Genomic DNA, 16,220 nt, shown 5'->3' on the forward strand with positions numbered 1-16,220 from the left:
GAACAGTTTGGGAGGGATTCCCACTTGTCTTGATAAGCACATCACTCCCTCGTGGGTGCCCAACAGGAATCTGCAGGCTGTTAGCTGGGCAGTGCCTGTCAGGAGGACATGCTGTAAAGTTAGCTAATCTGCCAGTCAGTGAGGTAAAGGTGGCTAAAGACGTGTTGAGCTGGTAGTACCGTCTGGCCTCACAGTGACCAAGAGCTTCCGAGCAGACTTCAGTGCGCTGTGCCTGTTTCATTACTGCTGTCCAGTTCTTGGGGACAAACTCTCTCCTAGGTGTGGAACTCTCCTTGGGGACAAATTCTCCTAGGCCAGCCACTGGAACAGCTCAGGCCTGAGCGCCTACCAGGAAGCCCCTCCCTCACAGGGCTGTTTTGTCCTCAATGGTGAAGCCACCACCAGCTGTGTCCAGGAAGTGAGCTATTGTTCCCAGAAGGTTGTGAACATTTTCTGCCCTGACCCTCTGGTTTATCTTTAAGGGACCTGGCTTCTAACTTGTTTGTAGGTGGAATTCTGTTTATTTTAGAATGAGATTAATATAAGTCACAGCAGCCTTCCTAACCACAGCAAACTGAATCAGTAGGGAGAGGTGGTGACAGGTCACTTGGCACATGCAGTTTACGAAGACTACAGATGTTCCCAAGAGCAGGAAAGATGGCCCCTGGTCAGGCGGGTCACAGAGGCAGGAAAGAGGTGATGATTCAGCCCAGCCCACATTCACTGGGCTAGGGAGGCTCTTAGGACCAACTTCCTGCTCTGGCCTGGGAAGTGCAGACAGATCCACCTCTGGAGAGGACCACAGAACCTTGTCTCCTAGGGTGATGTCATCAGGCAATGGAGGAACTGCACCAGCAACAGGCCCCAGGCGCTGTCTGGAAGCCACAGGCTGTTCTCAGGCCTGTGCTTTATACAACTGCTAAGATTTTCCCAGCAACCTTTGGGAACCTGAAGCTCAAATGCCGAAGTAGCTGGGCATGCTGGCACATGCCCTAAATCCCAGCCCTGGGGAAACTAAGGCAGGAGAATCTTGAGGTTGAGGTCAGCTTGGGCTGCACAGTGACAGAGGCATCGGGGAGGGAAAGTCACTGACCCCAGCAGTGATCCGGAAGCCGAGGAAGTTTCCTGTGCTCTCTGAAGTGTGCTGCAGCTCAGAGAAGTTGAACAGTTCCTCCAAGATTCTGTGTGTGAGTGGAGAGAACCAGGTTTTGACCTCGGGGGTTTTATTCTGAAGTGTGCCACCTAATCGTCACCTTTAGTGATGTCCTTCTGACATATCTGAAACTCTGCCCTAAGCCCTCATAGACCAGAGGCTAGCCCAGAAACAAGCTGGACACTGGGAGCAAGTGGATTGTGGTCAGTCAGAGCCACAGATCATAAGCTCGGGGAGCATGGACAGCACAGATGGCCCGTGGTGGCGGCCAGTCCCCCAGACTCCCCGGCAGAGCCAAGTGAGTACAAGGCTGGAGCTGTGATGCTCCCAAGGATGTGCCACCTCCTGAAGCAGGAGAGGATGCGCCCACAGGCAGAGAGCAGGGACGGGTCCTGTTGAGCGAGGCTGAATCGCACCCACACCTGCTCTTCCGTACCCTGGGAGCGGCTGAGGCTCTGGTTTCGTGGCTTTCAGGCTGTGAACTTGCCCCACTGGCCGAGCGTCCGTTTGCTGATTCCTCTGCCATGTCGTCACTCCTGATGTCAGTGATGAACGTCTGATGGGTGTGACCAGTCGCCCAGGCCCTGCTTTCTTGAGAACCCCAGAAATCAAGGTTTCAGACTGCAGGGCCTGGAATTTGCCTGGTTCCAGAATGGAGACATCAGAACACGGGCCGTGGGAGAACCCTCCACCCTTGCTGTGTACAGGATGCCAGCTTCCCATACCTCTTTCTGTGTGGCCTCTGCTGGGCGTGGCTTGGGCTATGGCATGCTAAAGAGAGTTCCTTATAGATGAAAAGGGAACCTGTGTGGCTGTACAATTTGATATTTTCTAAAAGGTTTGTGCCTGAAACATTTTTTTGCATAATTTTGTTCTGGGTTTCAAACTACAGAAACTTGAGGGATTGGGACCAAGAACATCTTGGTGTCCAGGACCCCGGGCCTGCGTTCTGTGACTGCTGCTGCCCCGGGCCACTGTGCACCCTAGCCCTCCATGCTCTGTCCATTCTGCAAGCCGCGCTATTTTTGACGTGTCTGAGGCTGTGCAGGCTGTGTCAGTAACTAGAGCTCAGTTCTTGTGTCGGGTTTGGCATGGGGTGGTACGTCCTCAGACAAGCTGAGGTCATAGCTGTCATTGCACAAGCTTTGACAGACACCCACATTTGCGTAACCACAAATTCCATTAGAACAAAGACGATTACTGTGACCCCAAATGTTCCCTTCTGCCCTTCCCAGTCAGTCCCTCCCCGACCTCTCAGAAAGCCTCCCTGGGCACCCAGTCCTCCGGCATCTCTTTGGCAGTTGTTTGCCTCTGGATCTATGACATCATATAAACAGCAGGGCGGGTTATGCCCTTGAGTGTAAGGTGAAGGCTTCAGCATCTGAAAGTAAGATTGGGGTTCCATCGGGCTCCTTACCCATTTCTTCCTGTTCAGCAAACTTTAGGGGTGGCAAGTTAAGGAGGCCTTGGGGAGGCTGATGGATGGACGGACGGATGGACGGACGGTCGTAGCAGCTGCTGATCATCGCAGGCTGTTATCCGACCTACCGACTGACCTACAGGTCTGAAGAGCGGGCGGGCGCCCACACCCTTCCCACAGCCCCAGTGCTGAGGAGCAGGCAGGCCTGAGCCGCCAGTGCCTTGCCAGGCTCTTGCCCTGGCCCTCACACAGAATGGGGGTGGGGTGACTTGAGGAGAGTGTGAGCTGAAGCAGAGCCCCACCCCCGCCCAGCCAGGCTGTGTCCCTCCTCCAAGTGCTAAAGGCCAAGCCCGAGAATGAGGTCTCATTCATCTTTCAGATAGTTGTCCCACTTTTGAAAGCCAGTACCTGGCACCTAACCCAGAGGTTCTCAGGGAGCAACAATCTGAGTTCCCTGGAATCTGGGTCCCTCACTTCTTCCTTCAGCAGTTCCCTGGGACTGCTTTCCGAGTGGGCCACCCAGGCTGGGGAAGCCACTCGGCCTCAGCAGTGGCCGCCCGTTTCCATGTGGCCCCTCCTGTCATGTCCCTGCCGTGTCCTTTATGCTTTCCTGTCACTGTCACTGTCACAGAGCAGCCAGGGGGATGGAAGGTCTACTCATTATGGTCTGAGGGAGAGTGCGGTGTGGAGCTACTGCCGGTCATGATGCCCCAGCACACAGGTGGCAGACAGACAGAGAGACAGACAACTGTTCAGGACGCATTCCCTGTTCAGTCCAGCCCAGCCCGTGGGCTGTCTCTGGGCACATTTAGGGGTGTCTTCTCACTTAAACCTCTCCGAAAACACCGTCAGCAGAGGTGCATCTCACAGGATTCCAAACCCGGTCAGACTGACAACACGAATTTAGTATTCACAAGCCTGCCCCTAAGGTGGAAAAGGGACCAGGTTGGTGGCTGTGGTATCGGAGGGTCTCGCTCCGGGGCTGCAGGAGCCAGTGTCTGCAGTCCCTAGGTGCCGGCCAAAGGAGAGACGCAGCCTCGGCCGGGCACCCTTCGCTCTCCTCTCCACCAGGCTGCCCCTCTGCACTGGGAGCAGTCATGGTTGGGGGCAAGACAAAGCACTGCTGAAATGAAACACCTCTGTTGTCCCTTAGCCCAGAAGAGAGAGGACCTCCGGAGAAGGCAAATAGAGAGGGGAAGGAAACTGGAGTGAAGTAATACCACAGCAAATACGGTATCAACCTGTGTGCCCTACCCCGCTGAGACAAATTAAGCTGAGACTAACAGTCTGCTTAGAGAAATTGTCCATTGTTCCTGGGGCTGCAAGGCTGGCGGCCCGAGAAGAGCCCTTAACCCACCGGCAGCTCTTTATTTATCCGCACACTGAGCTCCCGCCCTCCCCTGCTTTTCCACGCCACCCTGGCCTCTTCTAAAAGCCGTTGACAAGATTAGAAAATCAGGACACAAATTTACTTCAATCCATCTTTGTCTTTCCCGGGGCCTTATGCAACTCAGTCTGGAAAGGGAAGAAAAAAAATAATGTAGCCCTTGGTCAGTGACCCTTTCTCAAATATTGAATCAGAACCCTTTCAAAGATGGGCATCTGTCTGCCCTGAGAGGCAATCCAGCAAATGCAGAGGAGACTGTGAGTTCTTATGTGGCTTCTGGTCTGGGAGTATCCGATGCTGTCAGCATCTTCAGGATTCACTGAAAGCATCCGTGGTCTCATGACAGGGTAGGGTGAGCCTCTGGTGGGCTGAGAGGTCATTGCTCGGCCCTCAACATTCACACACACACACACACACACACACACACACCCTGCCCAGCCAGGCTCAGTGCCCCTCGGGCCCAGGAGCAGGCTAGGCTGCTGGCCCGTCAAAGAATCACCTGGGATTCCTCCCTGGATGAAGGATGCTGGGCCTGCTCCACAGTGAACCGACGCTCTGCAGGGCTGTGGTAAAAACAGGAGTGCCAGAGAATCCAGCCGGACCCCGAGCCGGATCGAGGGCCGTCTTCCCTACTTTCTTCATTTATATAAGAGCGATTCAAGTTCCAGTGGTCAGCCTGGTGAGAGCATTGAATATCGTCACTGCTTATGGAGACCTGAGTGCCACCAAGACACTTACCAAGCCCTGACACAGGTCTTCCCCCTTGATGGTTCTTGGCATCACACTGGGATACACCATTAAAACTGTCAAAGCAACAGGGCCAGACAAGTTTCTGGGTAAGTTCATAAGTGTGGGGCAGAGGAGGCGAGGTGGACATCTCAGCTCTGTAGGACAGACCTGAGACACAAGGTTGTGCTTTCTGTCCCTACATACGTGTGGACAGTCCCACCCCACCCCTCAGGCAGCAGGAAGGAATGAGAGATGTCAGTAGCCAACATGGCTGCTCCCCAGAAATATTACCTTCAATCTGTAGACTTGTCAGTTCCTCTCCTCCCCACTGAACCTGAACTTCTAGGTACATACCAAAATGGCGCCCGTTATCCCATGACTTGGTCCTACATAGAGCCTTTGGCCGCAGGATTCCCCAAAGGAAGTTTCCCACAGGCTTAAGAGCAGAAGTGTGTGGCCCACGGTGCCCCAGGGACTGCCTGCACCTCACACTGCCTGGCACACACATTTCCCAGAGCTTAAGGAGGTTTTCCTTCCACTCCAGGGGTTATGTGAATGGTGTGGTGCTACCTCAGTGGCTGAACAGGCCCCTCCCATGGACAGCTGCAGGCATGCAGGACCCTGGGGGCTCTGAGCAGCATAGCCAGCGTTCGCTCTCATCTGTTTGGGGAGTATGATTCTTACAGCTCTAGCAAGGAGCCCGAACAGAAGCACCCTGAATACCTGCTGAAAGGGATCATTTCAAAGCTCGTTTGTCTGTGTTTCTGAGACAGGGTTTCTCTGTGTAGCCCTGGCTATCCTGGAACTCACTCTGTAGACCAGGCTGGCCTCGAACTCACAGAGATCTGACAGCCTCTGCCTCCCTAGGCTAGCAGAAGACTGGCATGTTCTTGAGTTCCTCCGCATAGTAGACTCTTCAGCGTGGCTATGGCAGCTTGCAGAACAGAAATTGTTTGGGCAAAGCCTCCTGGTGGTGAGCCCTAGCATAGGCACACAGGGCGGGCCTCCAGGCATGTGGTGTGGGTGGTTCTGGGGACCAGCAGCACTCGTGTCAAGTGGCTGGGAAATCTCAGGAATGAGAGGGTGTGGGGGCCACCACCCGCTTCAGTTCTCCCTACCCAATGTTTGGCGCATGGCCTTGGAAAATGGCTCTTCTTGCTTTGCCTACGGAATGGAAGGTGCCTGCTTGTTCATCTTTGAGTTGTTTACCAGCTGCCATGCCCATGGGTGAAGTGCCCTTGACTTCACTCTCGGGGACCTGTCTGAGATGCCCCCGTTCCCACTCTGGCACCACCCAGGAATGAAGGCCCTTCCGCTGCCTCCCCCTGCCCTCCGCCCCGCCCCCCATGTAGGGAAAGGTCTCCTCAACCCATCTCTTCCTGTGGTGGTCTAGAAAGGGGAGGGGAAGGCAGAGGAGCAGGGTTGATGGATATGCGCTCATGCCCAGCCTTGAGGCGTCTAATGGGATCAGGCAACCCAGGCTTTGAGGTCTGGCCCTGAAGTTTTCTCTGGGCCGGGAGGCTTGGGCTGGGCTGGGCTGGGCTGGGCTGGGCTGGCCTTGCCTCACCAGGGAAGTGGGTGTGGTCTGGAGGTGGGTGCCCTACTCCTGGGTTAAAATTACAGAAGTTTTAAGTGTGTGAAAAGGCAGGTGAACAAGTAGACACACTGCAGATGGGATGAGCTGATGCTGTATGAGTTGGTGGCCGCTTTAGGGTAACCTTCAGCAGAACCGTGGATGGGAGGAGGGTTCTCTGACCTGCTGCTGGCTCTGTGGACACGGACCCAGGCAGGTACTCATGTGTAAGCACATGCGCCATCGCGGTGCATATATGGTGGCCTTCAGACAACCTCACCTTCTGCCTCCTTTATGATGGGGTCACTTCTTTGCCACTGTGCCCTCCAGGCTGTCTAGCTGGTGGGCTTCTGGGGATCCTCCTGTCCCTACCTCCCAAGTCACAGTCAGTGCTCAGGTCGTCGGCACACACTACCACATCCATCTTCATGTGCGCCTGGGGATCCTTGCTCAGAACCATTGTCTGCACGGCAAGCACTCCAGTCCAAGCCACCTCCCCAGACCAGGGTGCCGCCAGCGCTTGCTGTGTGGTGCCTGGCTGACCCCACCCATGCAGTTGTAAATGCAACAAAGTCATTGCAGCCCAGACGAGACAATTCCCATAGATGCACCAGGGAACCACTGAGCATGCGATCTGAGAGCCGTACTAACACAGTGGCTCACGCGTTGCAGGTTGTTCTCTGTGAACCGTGAGAAGGCTCCGGAGTGTGGTTAGCAGGACAAGCAACCTACTCGGTGGGGGTGGGGTGTCTGCTGGGGAAGAAGGGCGGGGCTGTATCTGAGATCCTAGAGGTTGGGACAGCAAGGGGATGGAGGCGGGCTGGCAGGCATGGCTCTCCGAATAGCCTCTTGGAGTTTTTGAGTAGTAAAGAAGATTCCATGGAGGACCAGGCTTATCGGTGCACTTGGGAGGCAGAGACAGGAGGATCTCTGTGAGTTCCAGGCCAGCCAGAAGCAAACTAAAGAACAAAAGTCAAAATATGTATATTTTTTTGAGTGGTGTGGAGAGGTGGGTCCGTGTCTAGGGGCACCTGCTGCTGGCAAGACCTCTGATGTGCTTCTCAGCGTCCCTGTGGCTCATTATCATCTCCAACGCCAGTCCCAGAGGATGCTGTGCCCTCTGCTGGCCTCCCAGGCACCAGGCACACACCAGGCAAAACACCCTTACACATGAAAAGAATTTTCCAGGCTTCAAAGTAGGCTTTGGTAGGCTGGAGTCTTCAGAGAACAGGAGGAAAGCATGGGCCCAGCTCCTTTTTATTGAGCATCTACTGTGAGCCGCGCCCTCGGCACAGCCTTGGTGGGAGGCACACTTACCCACTTACATCCGGGATCCAGAGGCTGAAGGTCTTTTCCCCGCCTGTCTGGGTCCCTCGCTCGTTCCTGCTACAGCAGCTGAACTGACTGGAGCTGAAGGGAGGAATGCACACGGGTGGGTGGCCGTGTACTCAAGGGGCAGTGCCGACCTGCCCTGCAGCTGCCCCTCAAGCAGAGACAGTCCCCTCAGCCCCCAGTCTGCTCCGAAGGCTGCATCACCTCTGCTGTGCCCCTGTGCTTTGGCTGAGCTCTGCAGCTGAACTGGCTTTGGGGAGAGAGGGGCACTTACCCTGTGCTTGTCTGGATGCCAGCTGCGCGGCCTGCCCGCCAGGCCAGCTGGGGGGCAGCTGGGAGATGGCTTTCTGATTGTCAGGCCCGGGCTCCTTACTTGCACTTAGGGGAAAACATCCAAGCCCTGGTACAAAAGGTCCCTCTGCTCGTGGCGTTGGAAGAGGCTGTGAATGAGCTCATTATGACTGCAGCCCAGGAAGGGGGCAGGCGCTCTCCGCCTGGCTGGCTAGACCCACCCCTGGCCACACAGACTGGACTGAGGGGCAGGTGGGCACTGTGGGTCCTGCCCACAGTAACCCAAGCCAGGAGACCAGACCAGGGGCCGTGCGTGCGTGCGTGCGGAAGGCATTTGGATGCTTCGAGGCTAGCGGGCTCTCCTGTAGTTCAGGGGAAGGACAATGCTGATGGCTCCTTCTGCCCAGCAAGCCCAGAGCTCCACCTGGGTGCCCAGCTACGGAAGGGTTCCCTCCAGGGCTGCATGCCTACCTCCCCCGGCCTCCGGGAACTGTCTGTGTGCTGGCGGCCTACCTGCCTCTACACCTCAGGACTGGCTGTGGGGCCACAGGTTTTCTTTACTGTGCTCAGTCTGCCAAGCACAACTTAACACCCAGCACAGAGCAAGGCTGTCCCCTCAGGGAAGCCCAGCTCTAACAGAGGAGCGGTGACAAGTACAGATCGCTGGGGAAAGGAAGGGGTCATTTCTCTACCTCGGCCCTGCAGAGGGGCTGCCCACTGCACCCCACCCCCACCCCCGGGCTGGGTTGGACCCAGGATGACAGCCGAGTGGTACCACCCCTGAGCTGGCACCGCCGGCCCCGGATTGACCCTCCTGCTTCTCTTCCTTCTGTTTCAGATTGAGAAAATCATGAGCTCCATTGGGGAAGGGATCGACTTCTCTCAAGAGCAGCAGAAGATCTCAGGTATGCAGCTCGGTAGAGAGGGAAGGGGTTCTGCAGCTCAGCCACGTCGTTCATTGCGTCCGTCCGTCCGTCCGTCCGTCCGTCCATGTGGACTTCATCAGAGTGGCCCTCACTGGAGTTACTCCCCCACCGGTCCGCGTTCCCCAGGTGGCTCTGGCACCAGCTGGGCGGGAAAACATGGCCCTTACATGCCTTGTTTACTGCATTGGCGGTGTGGGGCTAGACGAGTGTTCTCACTGTCAGCACACTTCAGAGTCTCCTGAAGTGGGTGTGCCTGTCCCCTTCCCTCCCGGTTCCCTCAGTCATCTGCCGGTGTTACCCAGATCATCCCTGCTTTGGTTGGTCTTTTCAACTCCATTAGAGTAAGGTCTGCCTCAGTTTCCTTTCCTGTGAAATGAACCATCATGCCGCGTTTCTTTCTCAGGGGAGATGTCCTTAAAGTACCTCAGAGAGCCGGTGCTCACAGCCCCCTGTAGAGTCCTGACTCAGGCCCTAACTGTGCTACCCAGGAGGAGAGCCAGCTTCCCTCAGGGACATGCCCCATACCTCCCCTCAGGGACATGCCCCATACCTCCCCTCAGGGACATGCCCCATACCTCCCCTCAGGGACATGCCTCATACCTCCCCTCAGGGGCATGCCCCATACCTCCCCTCAGGGGCATGCCCCATACCTCCCCTCAGGGACATGCCCCATACTCCCCTCAGGGACATGCCCCATACCTCCCCTCAGGGACATGCCCCATACCCCCCCTCAGGGACATGCCCCATACCTCCCCTCAGGGGCATGCCCCATACCTCCCCTCAGGGGCATGCCCCATACCTCCCCTCAGGGACATGCCCCATACCTCCCCTCAGGGGCATGCCCCATACCTCCCCTCAGGGACATGCCCCATACCTCCCCTCAGGGGCATGCCCCATACTCCCCTCAGGGACATGCCCCATACCTCCCCTCAGGGGCATGCCCCATACCTCCCCTCAGGGGCATGCCCCATACCTCCCCGAGCATTAGCCCAGCCGCCCGCCCTGTGGCCCTGCTAAGCGTACTGTGTGCATTGGAGGAAGGAACTGTGGGCTTGCTGGGCAGCTCCTGGGCCTGGAGGCACACTGCCCCGAGTTCAGTTCTAGATGTAGACTTGAGGGCGAGTCACCTCATCCCACCTGAGAGCCAGGTTCCGGCCGGCACCTTTGTGACTCATCTCAGACACGAACCAGAGCCTGGGTGAGAGGAGTCCTGCGCCCACAGGAGCCCTGCCCATTTCTGTCTGTGATGCTAAGGAACACCGAGAACAGGGCACCTGCCTGCCCGCGGCTTGGCTCCCTCTGCGTTCAGCCTCGCTTCCTTGTGCTTCCCTTCCCACAGCCCCGTTTCTGGGTCCTAGCTGAGGGACTGAGCTCGGGTCCGTCCTGGTCTTGGATGACGGCTGGAGATGACAGGGATGGCTGTCCCAGCTGGAAACCTATGGCTCCCTCTGCAGACCGCGGTTCCCACTGTGCCGGTGCGCACAGGTGTTTCCAAGGGTCGGGTGTTATAGAGCGTAGGCATTTAGGACAGACAGACTCGAACCTGGGACCAAGAGCTCTCAACTGAGTTGAGGCTGCCTTTTGCTTTACTGTACCTTGTTTAAGGCCTGAGCCACCACGTGTCATAGGGCCAGAGTCAGCGGGCACTGCCTCTGGATCTAGTCAGGCCTCCCGGGGAGAGCCTTGCCTTGCTGTCTGTGCATCCCCTTGCCCTCCCTCTCTCCCACCCACAGGGTAGCAAGAGGGCTTCTCTGCGTTCCGGCTGTGCTGACCCCTGCACCCGGCCTTGTGCGCATGCTCACTTTGCTGAGCCACCTTCTGCTGCAGCATAGGGACCCCAGGACGGCAAAGATGTGTGCCGTGCTGTGTAGGGAGCCCCAGGGTATGGAAAGGCTGGCTCGGGCCGAAGCAGAATCGGGGTGCATTTCGAGGAGTCAGTGTCAGAGTGGATGGGGGTCACCGGTCAGAGGTCGAGGAGGAGACTCCTGGGCTGCGGTCTAACCTCAGCACCCGCTGGTCAGAATGGCCGGCTCAGCATAGGGTTCGCTCCTGAAGGGCAGGGCCACAACGCTGGGTCCCAAGAGTGTCACAGTGGCTGTGTGCCTCCTGGCTTCCCTCCACAGTCACTGTTGAGCACCTGCCCACTGCACCCTCCTGGGGCCTAGACTCTTGACACCATCCCTGTGTGTGAGCTATCGAGATGCAGGTGCCTCCCATACGTATATAGGGCGACGTGCGGTTCTTGGATGCCTCTGACCTTCGTTGTCCCTGGCTGGGTGGACTTGCAGTTGATAGCTCTCCCCTTGGTTCTCCCTTGCCGAGCGGCCTGCTCTAGGGGTGCGCCTCCCCTGGACCCGGTGTTCGCATCTAAGGAGCATCAGGTGCAATAGCCTTGCCGTGCTGTGCTGTTTCTGTGCTGAACAGGACATCGCTTCCTAGAGTGGCAAGTGGGGGTCACTCGACTGTGGGCCGTGTGGCCCCTTGGTCCCTTCTCCTGGCTCTCCTCAAAACTACGAGGCCAAGTTACTGACCCAGTTTGCCCTGTAAGGGGTTCCCAGCCCTGAGCTCGCGCTGCTGCGGCCGTCCCCTGAGTGCCCGCGTCCACGTCGCCAGCATCACTCCAGGAGACCTGTCAGCTCGCTCTGCTTCCCTTGGCGGCGGCAGCTTCTGCTCCGATGTCCGATCCCTGATGTATTCTCCTGAGTGTGGAGGGGGGAAGGGAGGAGGGGACGAGGGGGAGGGCCAGACATGAGAGTGAGCAAGGACGCAGGAGCCCCAGAGCCTTCAGACAAAGCCTTCTGCCGCCGCCGCGGCTCGGAAGCGCGCACATCCCCCGGCAGGCAGCCGGCTGGACCACAGCTGTCCAGCCCCAGGATTACAAGCAGGAATGAATGAATCAGCAGCCGGGACTCCATGAGCTCACGAGCCTTCAGGAGCCTGCTGCGTGGGTTCCCGGATCTGACTTTCCATTCAAGGGCAAGTCAGCAAGCCCCAGGCTGGGCGTTTCGGAGCTCCGCTAGCTACAGCCCGGCATCGGGGGACTGCCGGGTCGCCACCCACCACCTGCTCTGCAGAGGACAGGGGAGGAGCAGCGGCTGCCACAGTTGGTCAGCTGGGTCCCTGAGACAAGCAAGTTGGCATTGCCTTGCCTTGAAGGGCAGAGACCGCCAGTGACGGCTGGGCGGCTTCCACCGTGTGGAAGGAGAGAAGTTCCTGGAGGTGATGTCTCTGTAGTTGGCTCTTCTCTCTCCCACCTTGCACCTGTCCCCCCTCCTCACCCTCTTACCTGTTTGTGCTACAGAACTGAGGAAGTCAGGTGGGTGCGAAGGCGTCAGGCTGAACACCTGAGGGCTGCCGGGAGGGACAGACCATCTGCCCTCATGCCCTGCCTCAGTCCTGCCCTGCCTGGAGCATGGTGGGAAGACGTTCCTGTCCCTGCGCATCGATAGAGACCCCGGGAAGAAAGCCGTGTGTGTATGTGTGTGTGTGTCGCTCAGCCAGAGAGCAGCACACTGAATAACACTGCCGGCTCCGGATGACAAGGGGCTCTTTCTTCTGTCTGCCGCGTTTTGTCTTCTTTGACCAAGAACTGAACAGCCCGACTGCTGTCCCCTAAGCGGGCAGGCAGGTCATAGGAGCCGCCACTGACAGCAGGGAGCATGAATGCCACCAACCTGGGCGCCAGCCCAGGACGCACCCCGCTCGCCGGCCTCCAGAGGCTGGCAGTAGATGGGTCCCAGTCGGCTGGCCACACAGCCCGATAGACCATGCCGCAGACCCAGCAGAGCCATCCCTGAGCCTGGGTCCACCGCTCCAGCCCACCTGCCCCACTCAGCCCCTGGCCGTCCTGAGCCGGGAGCACAGGCGCTCACTCGGGGTCATGGTTTGCTTGTTCCGGGACTGCTGGGGGAAAACAAGTAAAAGCCCCTTCTCTGCCCCCGCCGGCCGGTCCTCCTGCTGCTTGTATTGCATGTGCTGGGTCCCCATGAGCCGCCGCTTCCTGCCCGGAGCCCTCACTGTGCCTGTGTCCCTCTGCTGCATGAAGACTCGCGTGCTCTCCTGACTGGTGTCTGCTGCAAGGTCGCAGAACTAGCCCCTCGCCACAGCCCCACAGCAGCTCCAGAAGTTGCATGGATGGGAGGAGCAGCCAGGCTGGCGGGCACTTAGAGCTCTGGTGTCCCCCTCTAGTGCCTGTGGGGACAGACTTTCTGCCTTGCCTCTGTGTGGACATTGAGTTGACCAGAGACCACTGGGGGTTGGCTCCCCCGGCCCCGGGGTGAGAGTGTGCATGTACAGCCTCGGGCCCAGCCCCGGACCGCTCATACTGTGGGCTGTGAGTGGACAGCAGCCACCCCGGCCGGCCCGCGTCCAGCTCCAGCGCTAGGCAGCTCTGTCCCTGCCTGGACAGAGAAGCCCGCGCCGCTCTCTGCTCTCGTACATAGTCTGGCTGCCTCACGGCGATGACTATGATGTGGCAGTGCCATCTGTCTTCCTCTGAGTGCCGCTGCTACCGCCTTAACGGGTTCTCCCTTTTCAAGCGTCTGCCGATTCCTCTCTCGTCAGGTTCTCGGGCGCTGGAGCAGAGCGTCGGGGAGTGGCTGGAGTCGATCGGCCTGCAGCAGTATGAGAGCAAGCTGCTGCTAAACGGCTTCGACGATGTCCGCTTCCTGGTGAGTGCGGCAGGCAGATGCAGCCGGCTGGCCTGAAACTGGCCCACCCAGCTGGAGTGTGAAAGAGTACACAATCCCTTACCCCGGGGGAGTGCCAGCAGAGGGGCCGTGGGCACCAGGAAGTCAGCTGGGTAGCTGGGTAACTGCAGACTGCCCTGACCCCACTACCTGTGCTCGGCGGGAGCATCGTGGGACCCCGTGTCCCTCACACCCCAGCCCTGTTTCTTAGACTGTGCTGGTGTGTATACGCTGAGGCGTCCTGGCTGGCACGCGGAGCCATTCCTCAGAAGCTTTGGTGGGCAGGGCAGCCAGGTACCCCATGACCCATCTCAGTTGGATGCCAGGCGCTTCCTTACTTTCCAGAACTTTGCTGTTGTCACTGTGGTTTCTTCCCACCCCGCCGACTGCGGAGGGAACCAGAGCCTCCCTCGTGTGCCTGGCCTCAGAGCTGACCAGAGAAGGGCTGAGTGTGGGTTTGGTTGCTTTCCCCTGCACTCACAGGGAATACAAGGGGTCAGAGTTAAAACCAGGACCACCCCCTGCTCTCTGAGGAACTGGGACTCAGCTTAGACTCTGGGCTGGGGAGCCAGTGGTGCCACTGTCACCCGTCTCCAAGAAGCCTCGCGAGCCACGTGTGTCCTTGTGAGCCTTTCAAGGCAGTGTCTGAGCCAAGACATGCGCAGGAACGGGCCATTCGATGTCACAGCAGTGGCTGTGACAGCTCACGCCCTTCCTGTGAGCTGGGCGCCAGTCTCAGCAGTTGATAATATCAGATCTCTGTGCCTCCCCGGCACCCACGGGCTGTGTGCCAACGTCACTACCTGTTTTCCACACGCAGGCAGAGGCAGGGTTTGCCCGGGTCACACTGCTGGTAATTGGCCGGGTGGGAATGTGCACTTGAGAGGTATAAGGCAAGAGGTCGCTCTCTGAACACGGTCATTTATATGTTGTGCATCTTGGTAAGCGAATAGACCCGTCTGCCCTGTTCCCCCATTTTCTGGGAGGCCTGTCTCCTCCTCTCCTGGTCCTGGGGATTTCAGACTGTTACCTTGAAGCAGAGCTCTCTCACTTGTGCCCATTTGCCCTGACCTCGTAGGAGGGGCCACATCTATAGAGCTGGCAGAGTCCCAGCCTACCGTCCACTCAGCAGGATGAGTGAGTTTATTCCGTCAGAATAGGGTTTGGTGTCTTCCAGGAAAGGTCCAGTGGAGGGTGCTTTAACCAGACCATCCTGTCCCTAGGCAACTCTACCACAAGCTACCCTCTCATGGCTAGGTTGAAAACTGATCTTTCTCAGATTTTAAAAGTCTACAGTTTTAAAATACCAATTTGTTTTTCCTTTCTAAAAATTAAGCTACATGGGTGCTTACAGTTCCTGGAACCTTACTTCTGACTCACCATGCTCTTTAGGGGAGGACTGTGAACTAGGAAGGAGGAGGGTTCAGTTAGCGGGGAGGACAGCTGGTCCTGGCTCTGGGGTTTTAGGGTCTTCTAAGTCCCTTTGCCACGCTGCTGGTAAGCTCTGCGGAACTCTCCCTGTGCTGTAGTACTCCAGGGGAGAAGCCTGCCAATCGTAGCACAGCTCTGCTAAATTTGGAAAGGGTTCGCTTTCCAGTCCTTGAGCAGCCCCAGGACCCCCTGACGCAACCTGAGACCCAGACCAGAGAGCACTTAGATTTTGGGGCAAGCATGCCCCTGAACCAGATGCCCATGTAAGGTGCAGAGCCTGTGTGGCCTTTCTCCCCGATGACCAGCAGCATGGCCCCTCCAGGGCTTCTTCAGTCCAGGAGCAGCCACAGAGGCGTCACCAGGGGTGAGCAGAGCACACCCGAGTTTAGCATGATGCTGCGGCTGTGCTGGAGTGGCCTGGGTAAGCAGCATAGCATCCTGGGAAAGTGCACGGAACCGCTAAGGGACGCACTTGATCGGGGGCTTGTTCCCGCTCCTGAGTCACGCCCTCAGGGGAGGGCCTGGCGGGGCTCATCCTGTTTGGCTCATGGTAGATGGGAATGTTTCTCCTGGTTCTGAGAGTCCCTGGAGACGCCTCTACTAGATACAAAGTAGCTCCACATCCAGCTCGAGATAGGAGCATCTGGAAACGTGTTCACAGACAGGTGCTCCTGCAGAGCTCTGTCGGGCACTTGTGAGCACTGTGGAAGCTCTGTGTAGGGCTAAGGGAGCCTCACAGGACAATCTGCCTCCCTTCTTCAGGGACAGAGGACCCCGTGCTGTGACTGCTGTGACGCTCATATTCACACTGGGTCCTGTGCCTTGTCTGCCGCCCTCAGGTTCACCTTTGGGGCTACACACAACACTTATGCTCTGGTGAGGTCTGTAATGGCCTCATAGGTCTCTGTTGTCTGGGTCCAGAGCTCTTAATCCCGACTGTCCCCACAGTGTGGTAGTGATGGATTGAGGAAAGCAAACTGTGTAGTTTAAACTTCTTCCACACCCTCTTGCCTGTAGGTAGAGAGAACGGGTCAGGTCAGGACTGTGAGGGCTAGCGTGAGCTCCCTGTGCTAACGGGGCCTGATGGGAGGCCCGACGCCAGCACCAGGAAAGCAGGCGGGGAGCGCGGCTGTCCTGCCAGCCAGCGGCCCCCACTGACTCATGCCTCACGGCCCGTTCATCCTCACCACAGGCCATGGCCACAGGAAATGGGCTTTCTGGGACTAAGGAGCAAATGCATGTGGTCAGCCCAGAAGTAGGTCACTGATGGCTGGCTGGCACACCTGTGCC

The 16,220-nt window shown here is 57.7% G+C and overlaps 1 protein-coding gene across 5 annotated transcripts in view; it reads left to right on the forward strand.

Moving 5' to 3' along the window:
- The window catches only part of Anks1a (ankyrin repeat and sterile alpha motif domain containing 1A), a 156,379-nt gene that overhangs the window by 121,599 nt on the left and 18,560 nt on the right, over positions 1 to 16,220 (forward strand). For all 5 annotated transcript variants that reach the window (XM_052162934.1, XM_052162935.1, XM_052162930.1 and 2 more), the window contains 2 exons: positions 8,724 to 8,790; positions 13,375 to 13,481. In XM_052162934.1, the coding sequence (XP_052018894.1) occupies positions 8,724 to 8,790; positions 13,375 to 13,481 (174 nt within the window). The remainder of the gene's footprint in view (positions 1 to 8,723; positions 8,791 to 13,374; positions 13,482 to 16,220) is intronic.

This window comes from Apodemus sylvaticus, chromosome 19 (genome assembly GCF_947179515.1).
Source record: "Apodemus sylvaticus chromosome 19, mApoSyl1.1, whole genome shotgun sequence".
NCBI classification, from domain to species: Eukaryota; Metazoa; Chordata; class Mammalia; order Rodentia; family Muridae; genus Apodemus; species Apodemus sylvaticus.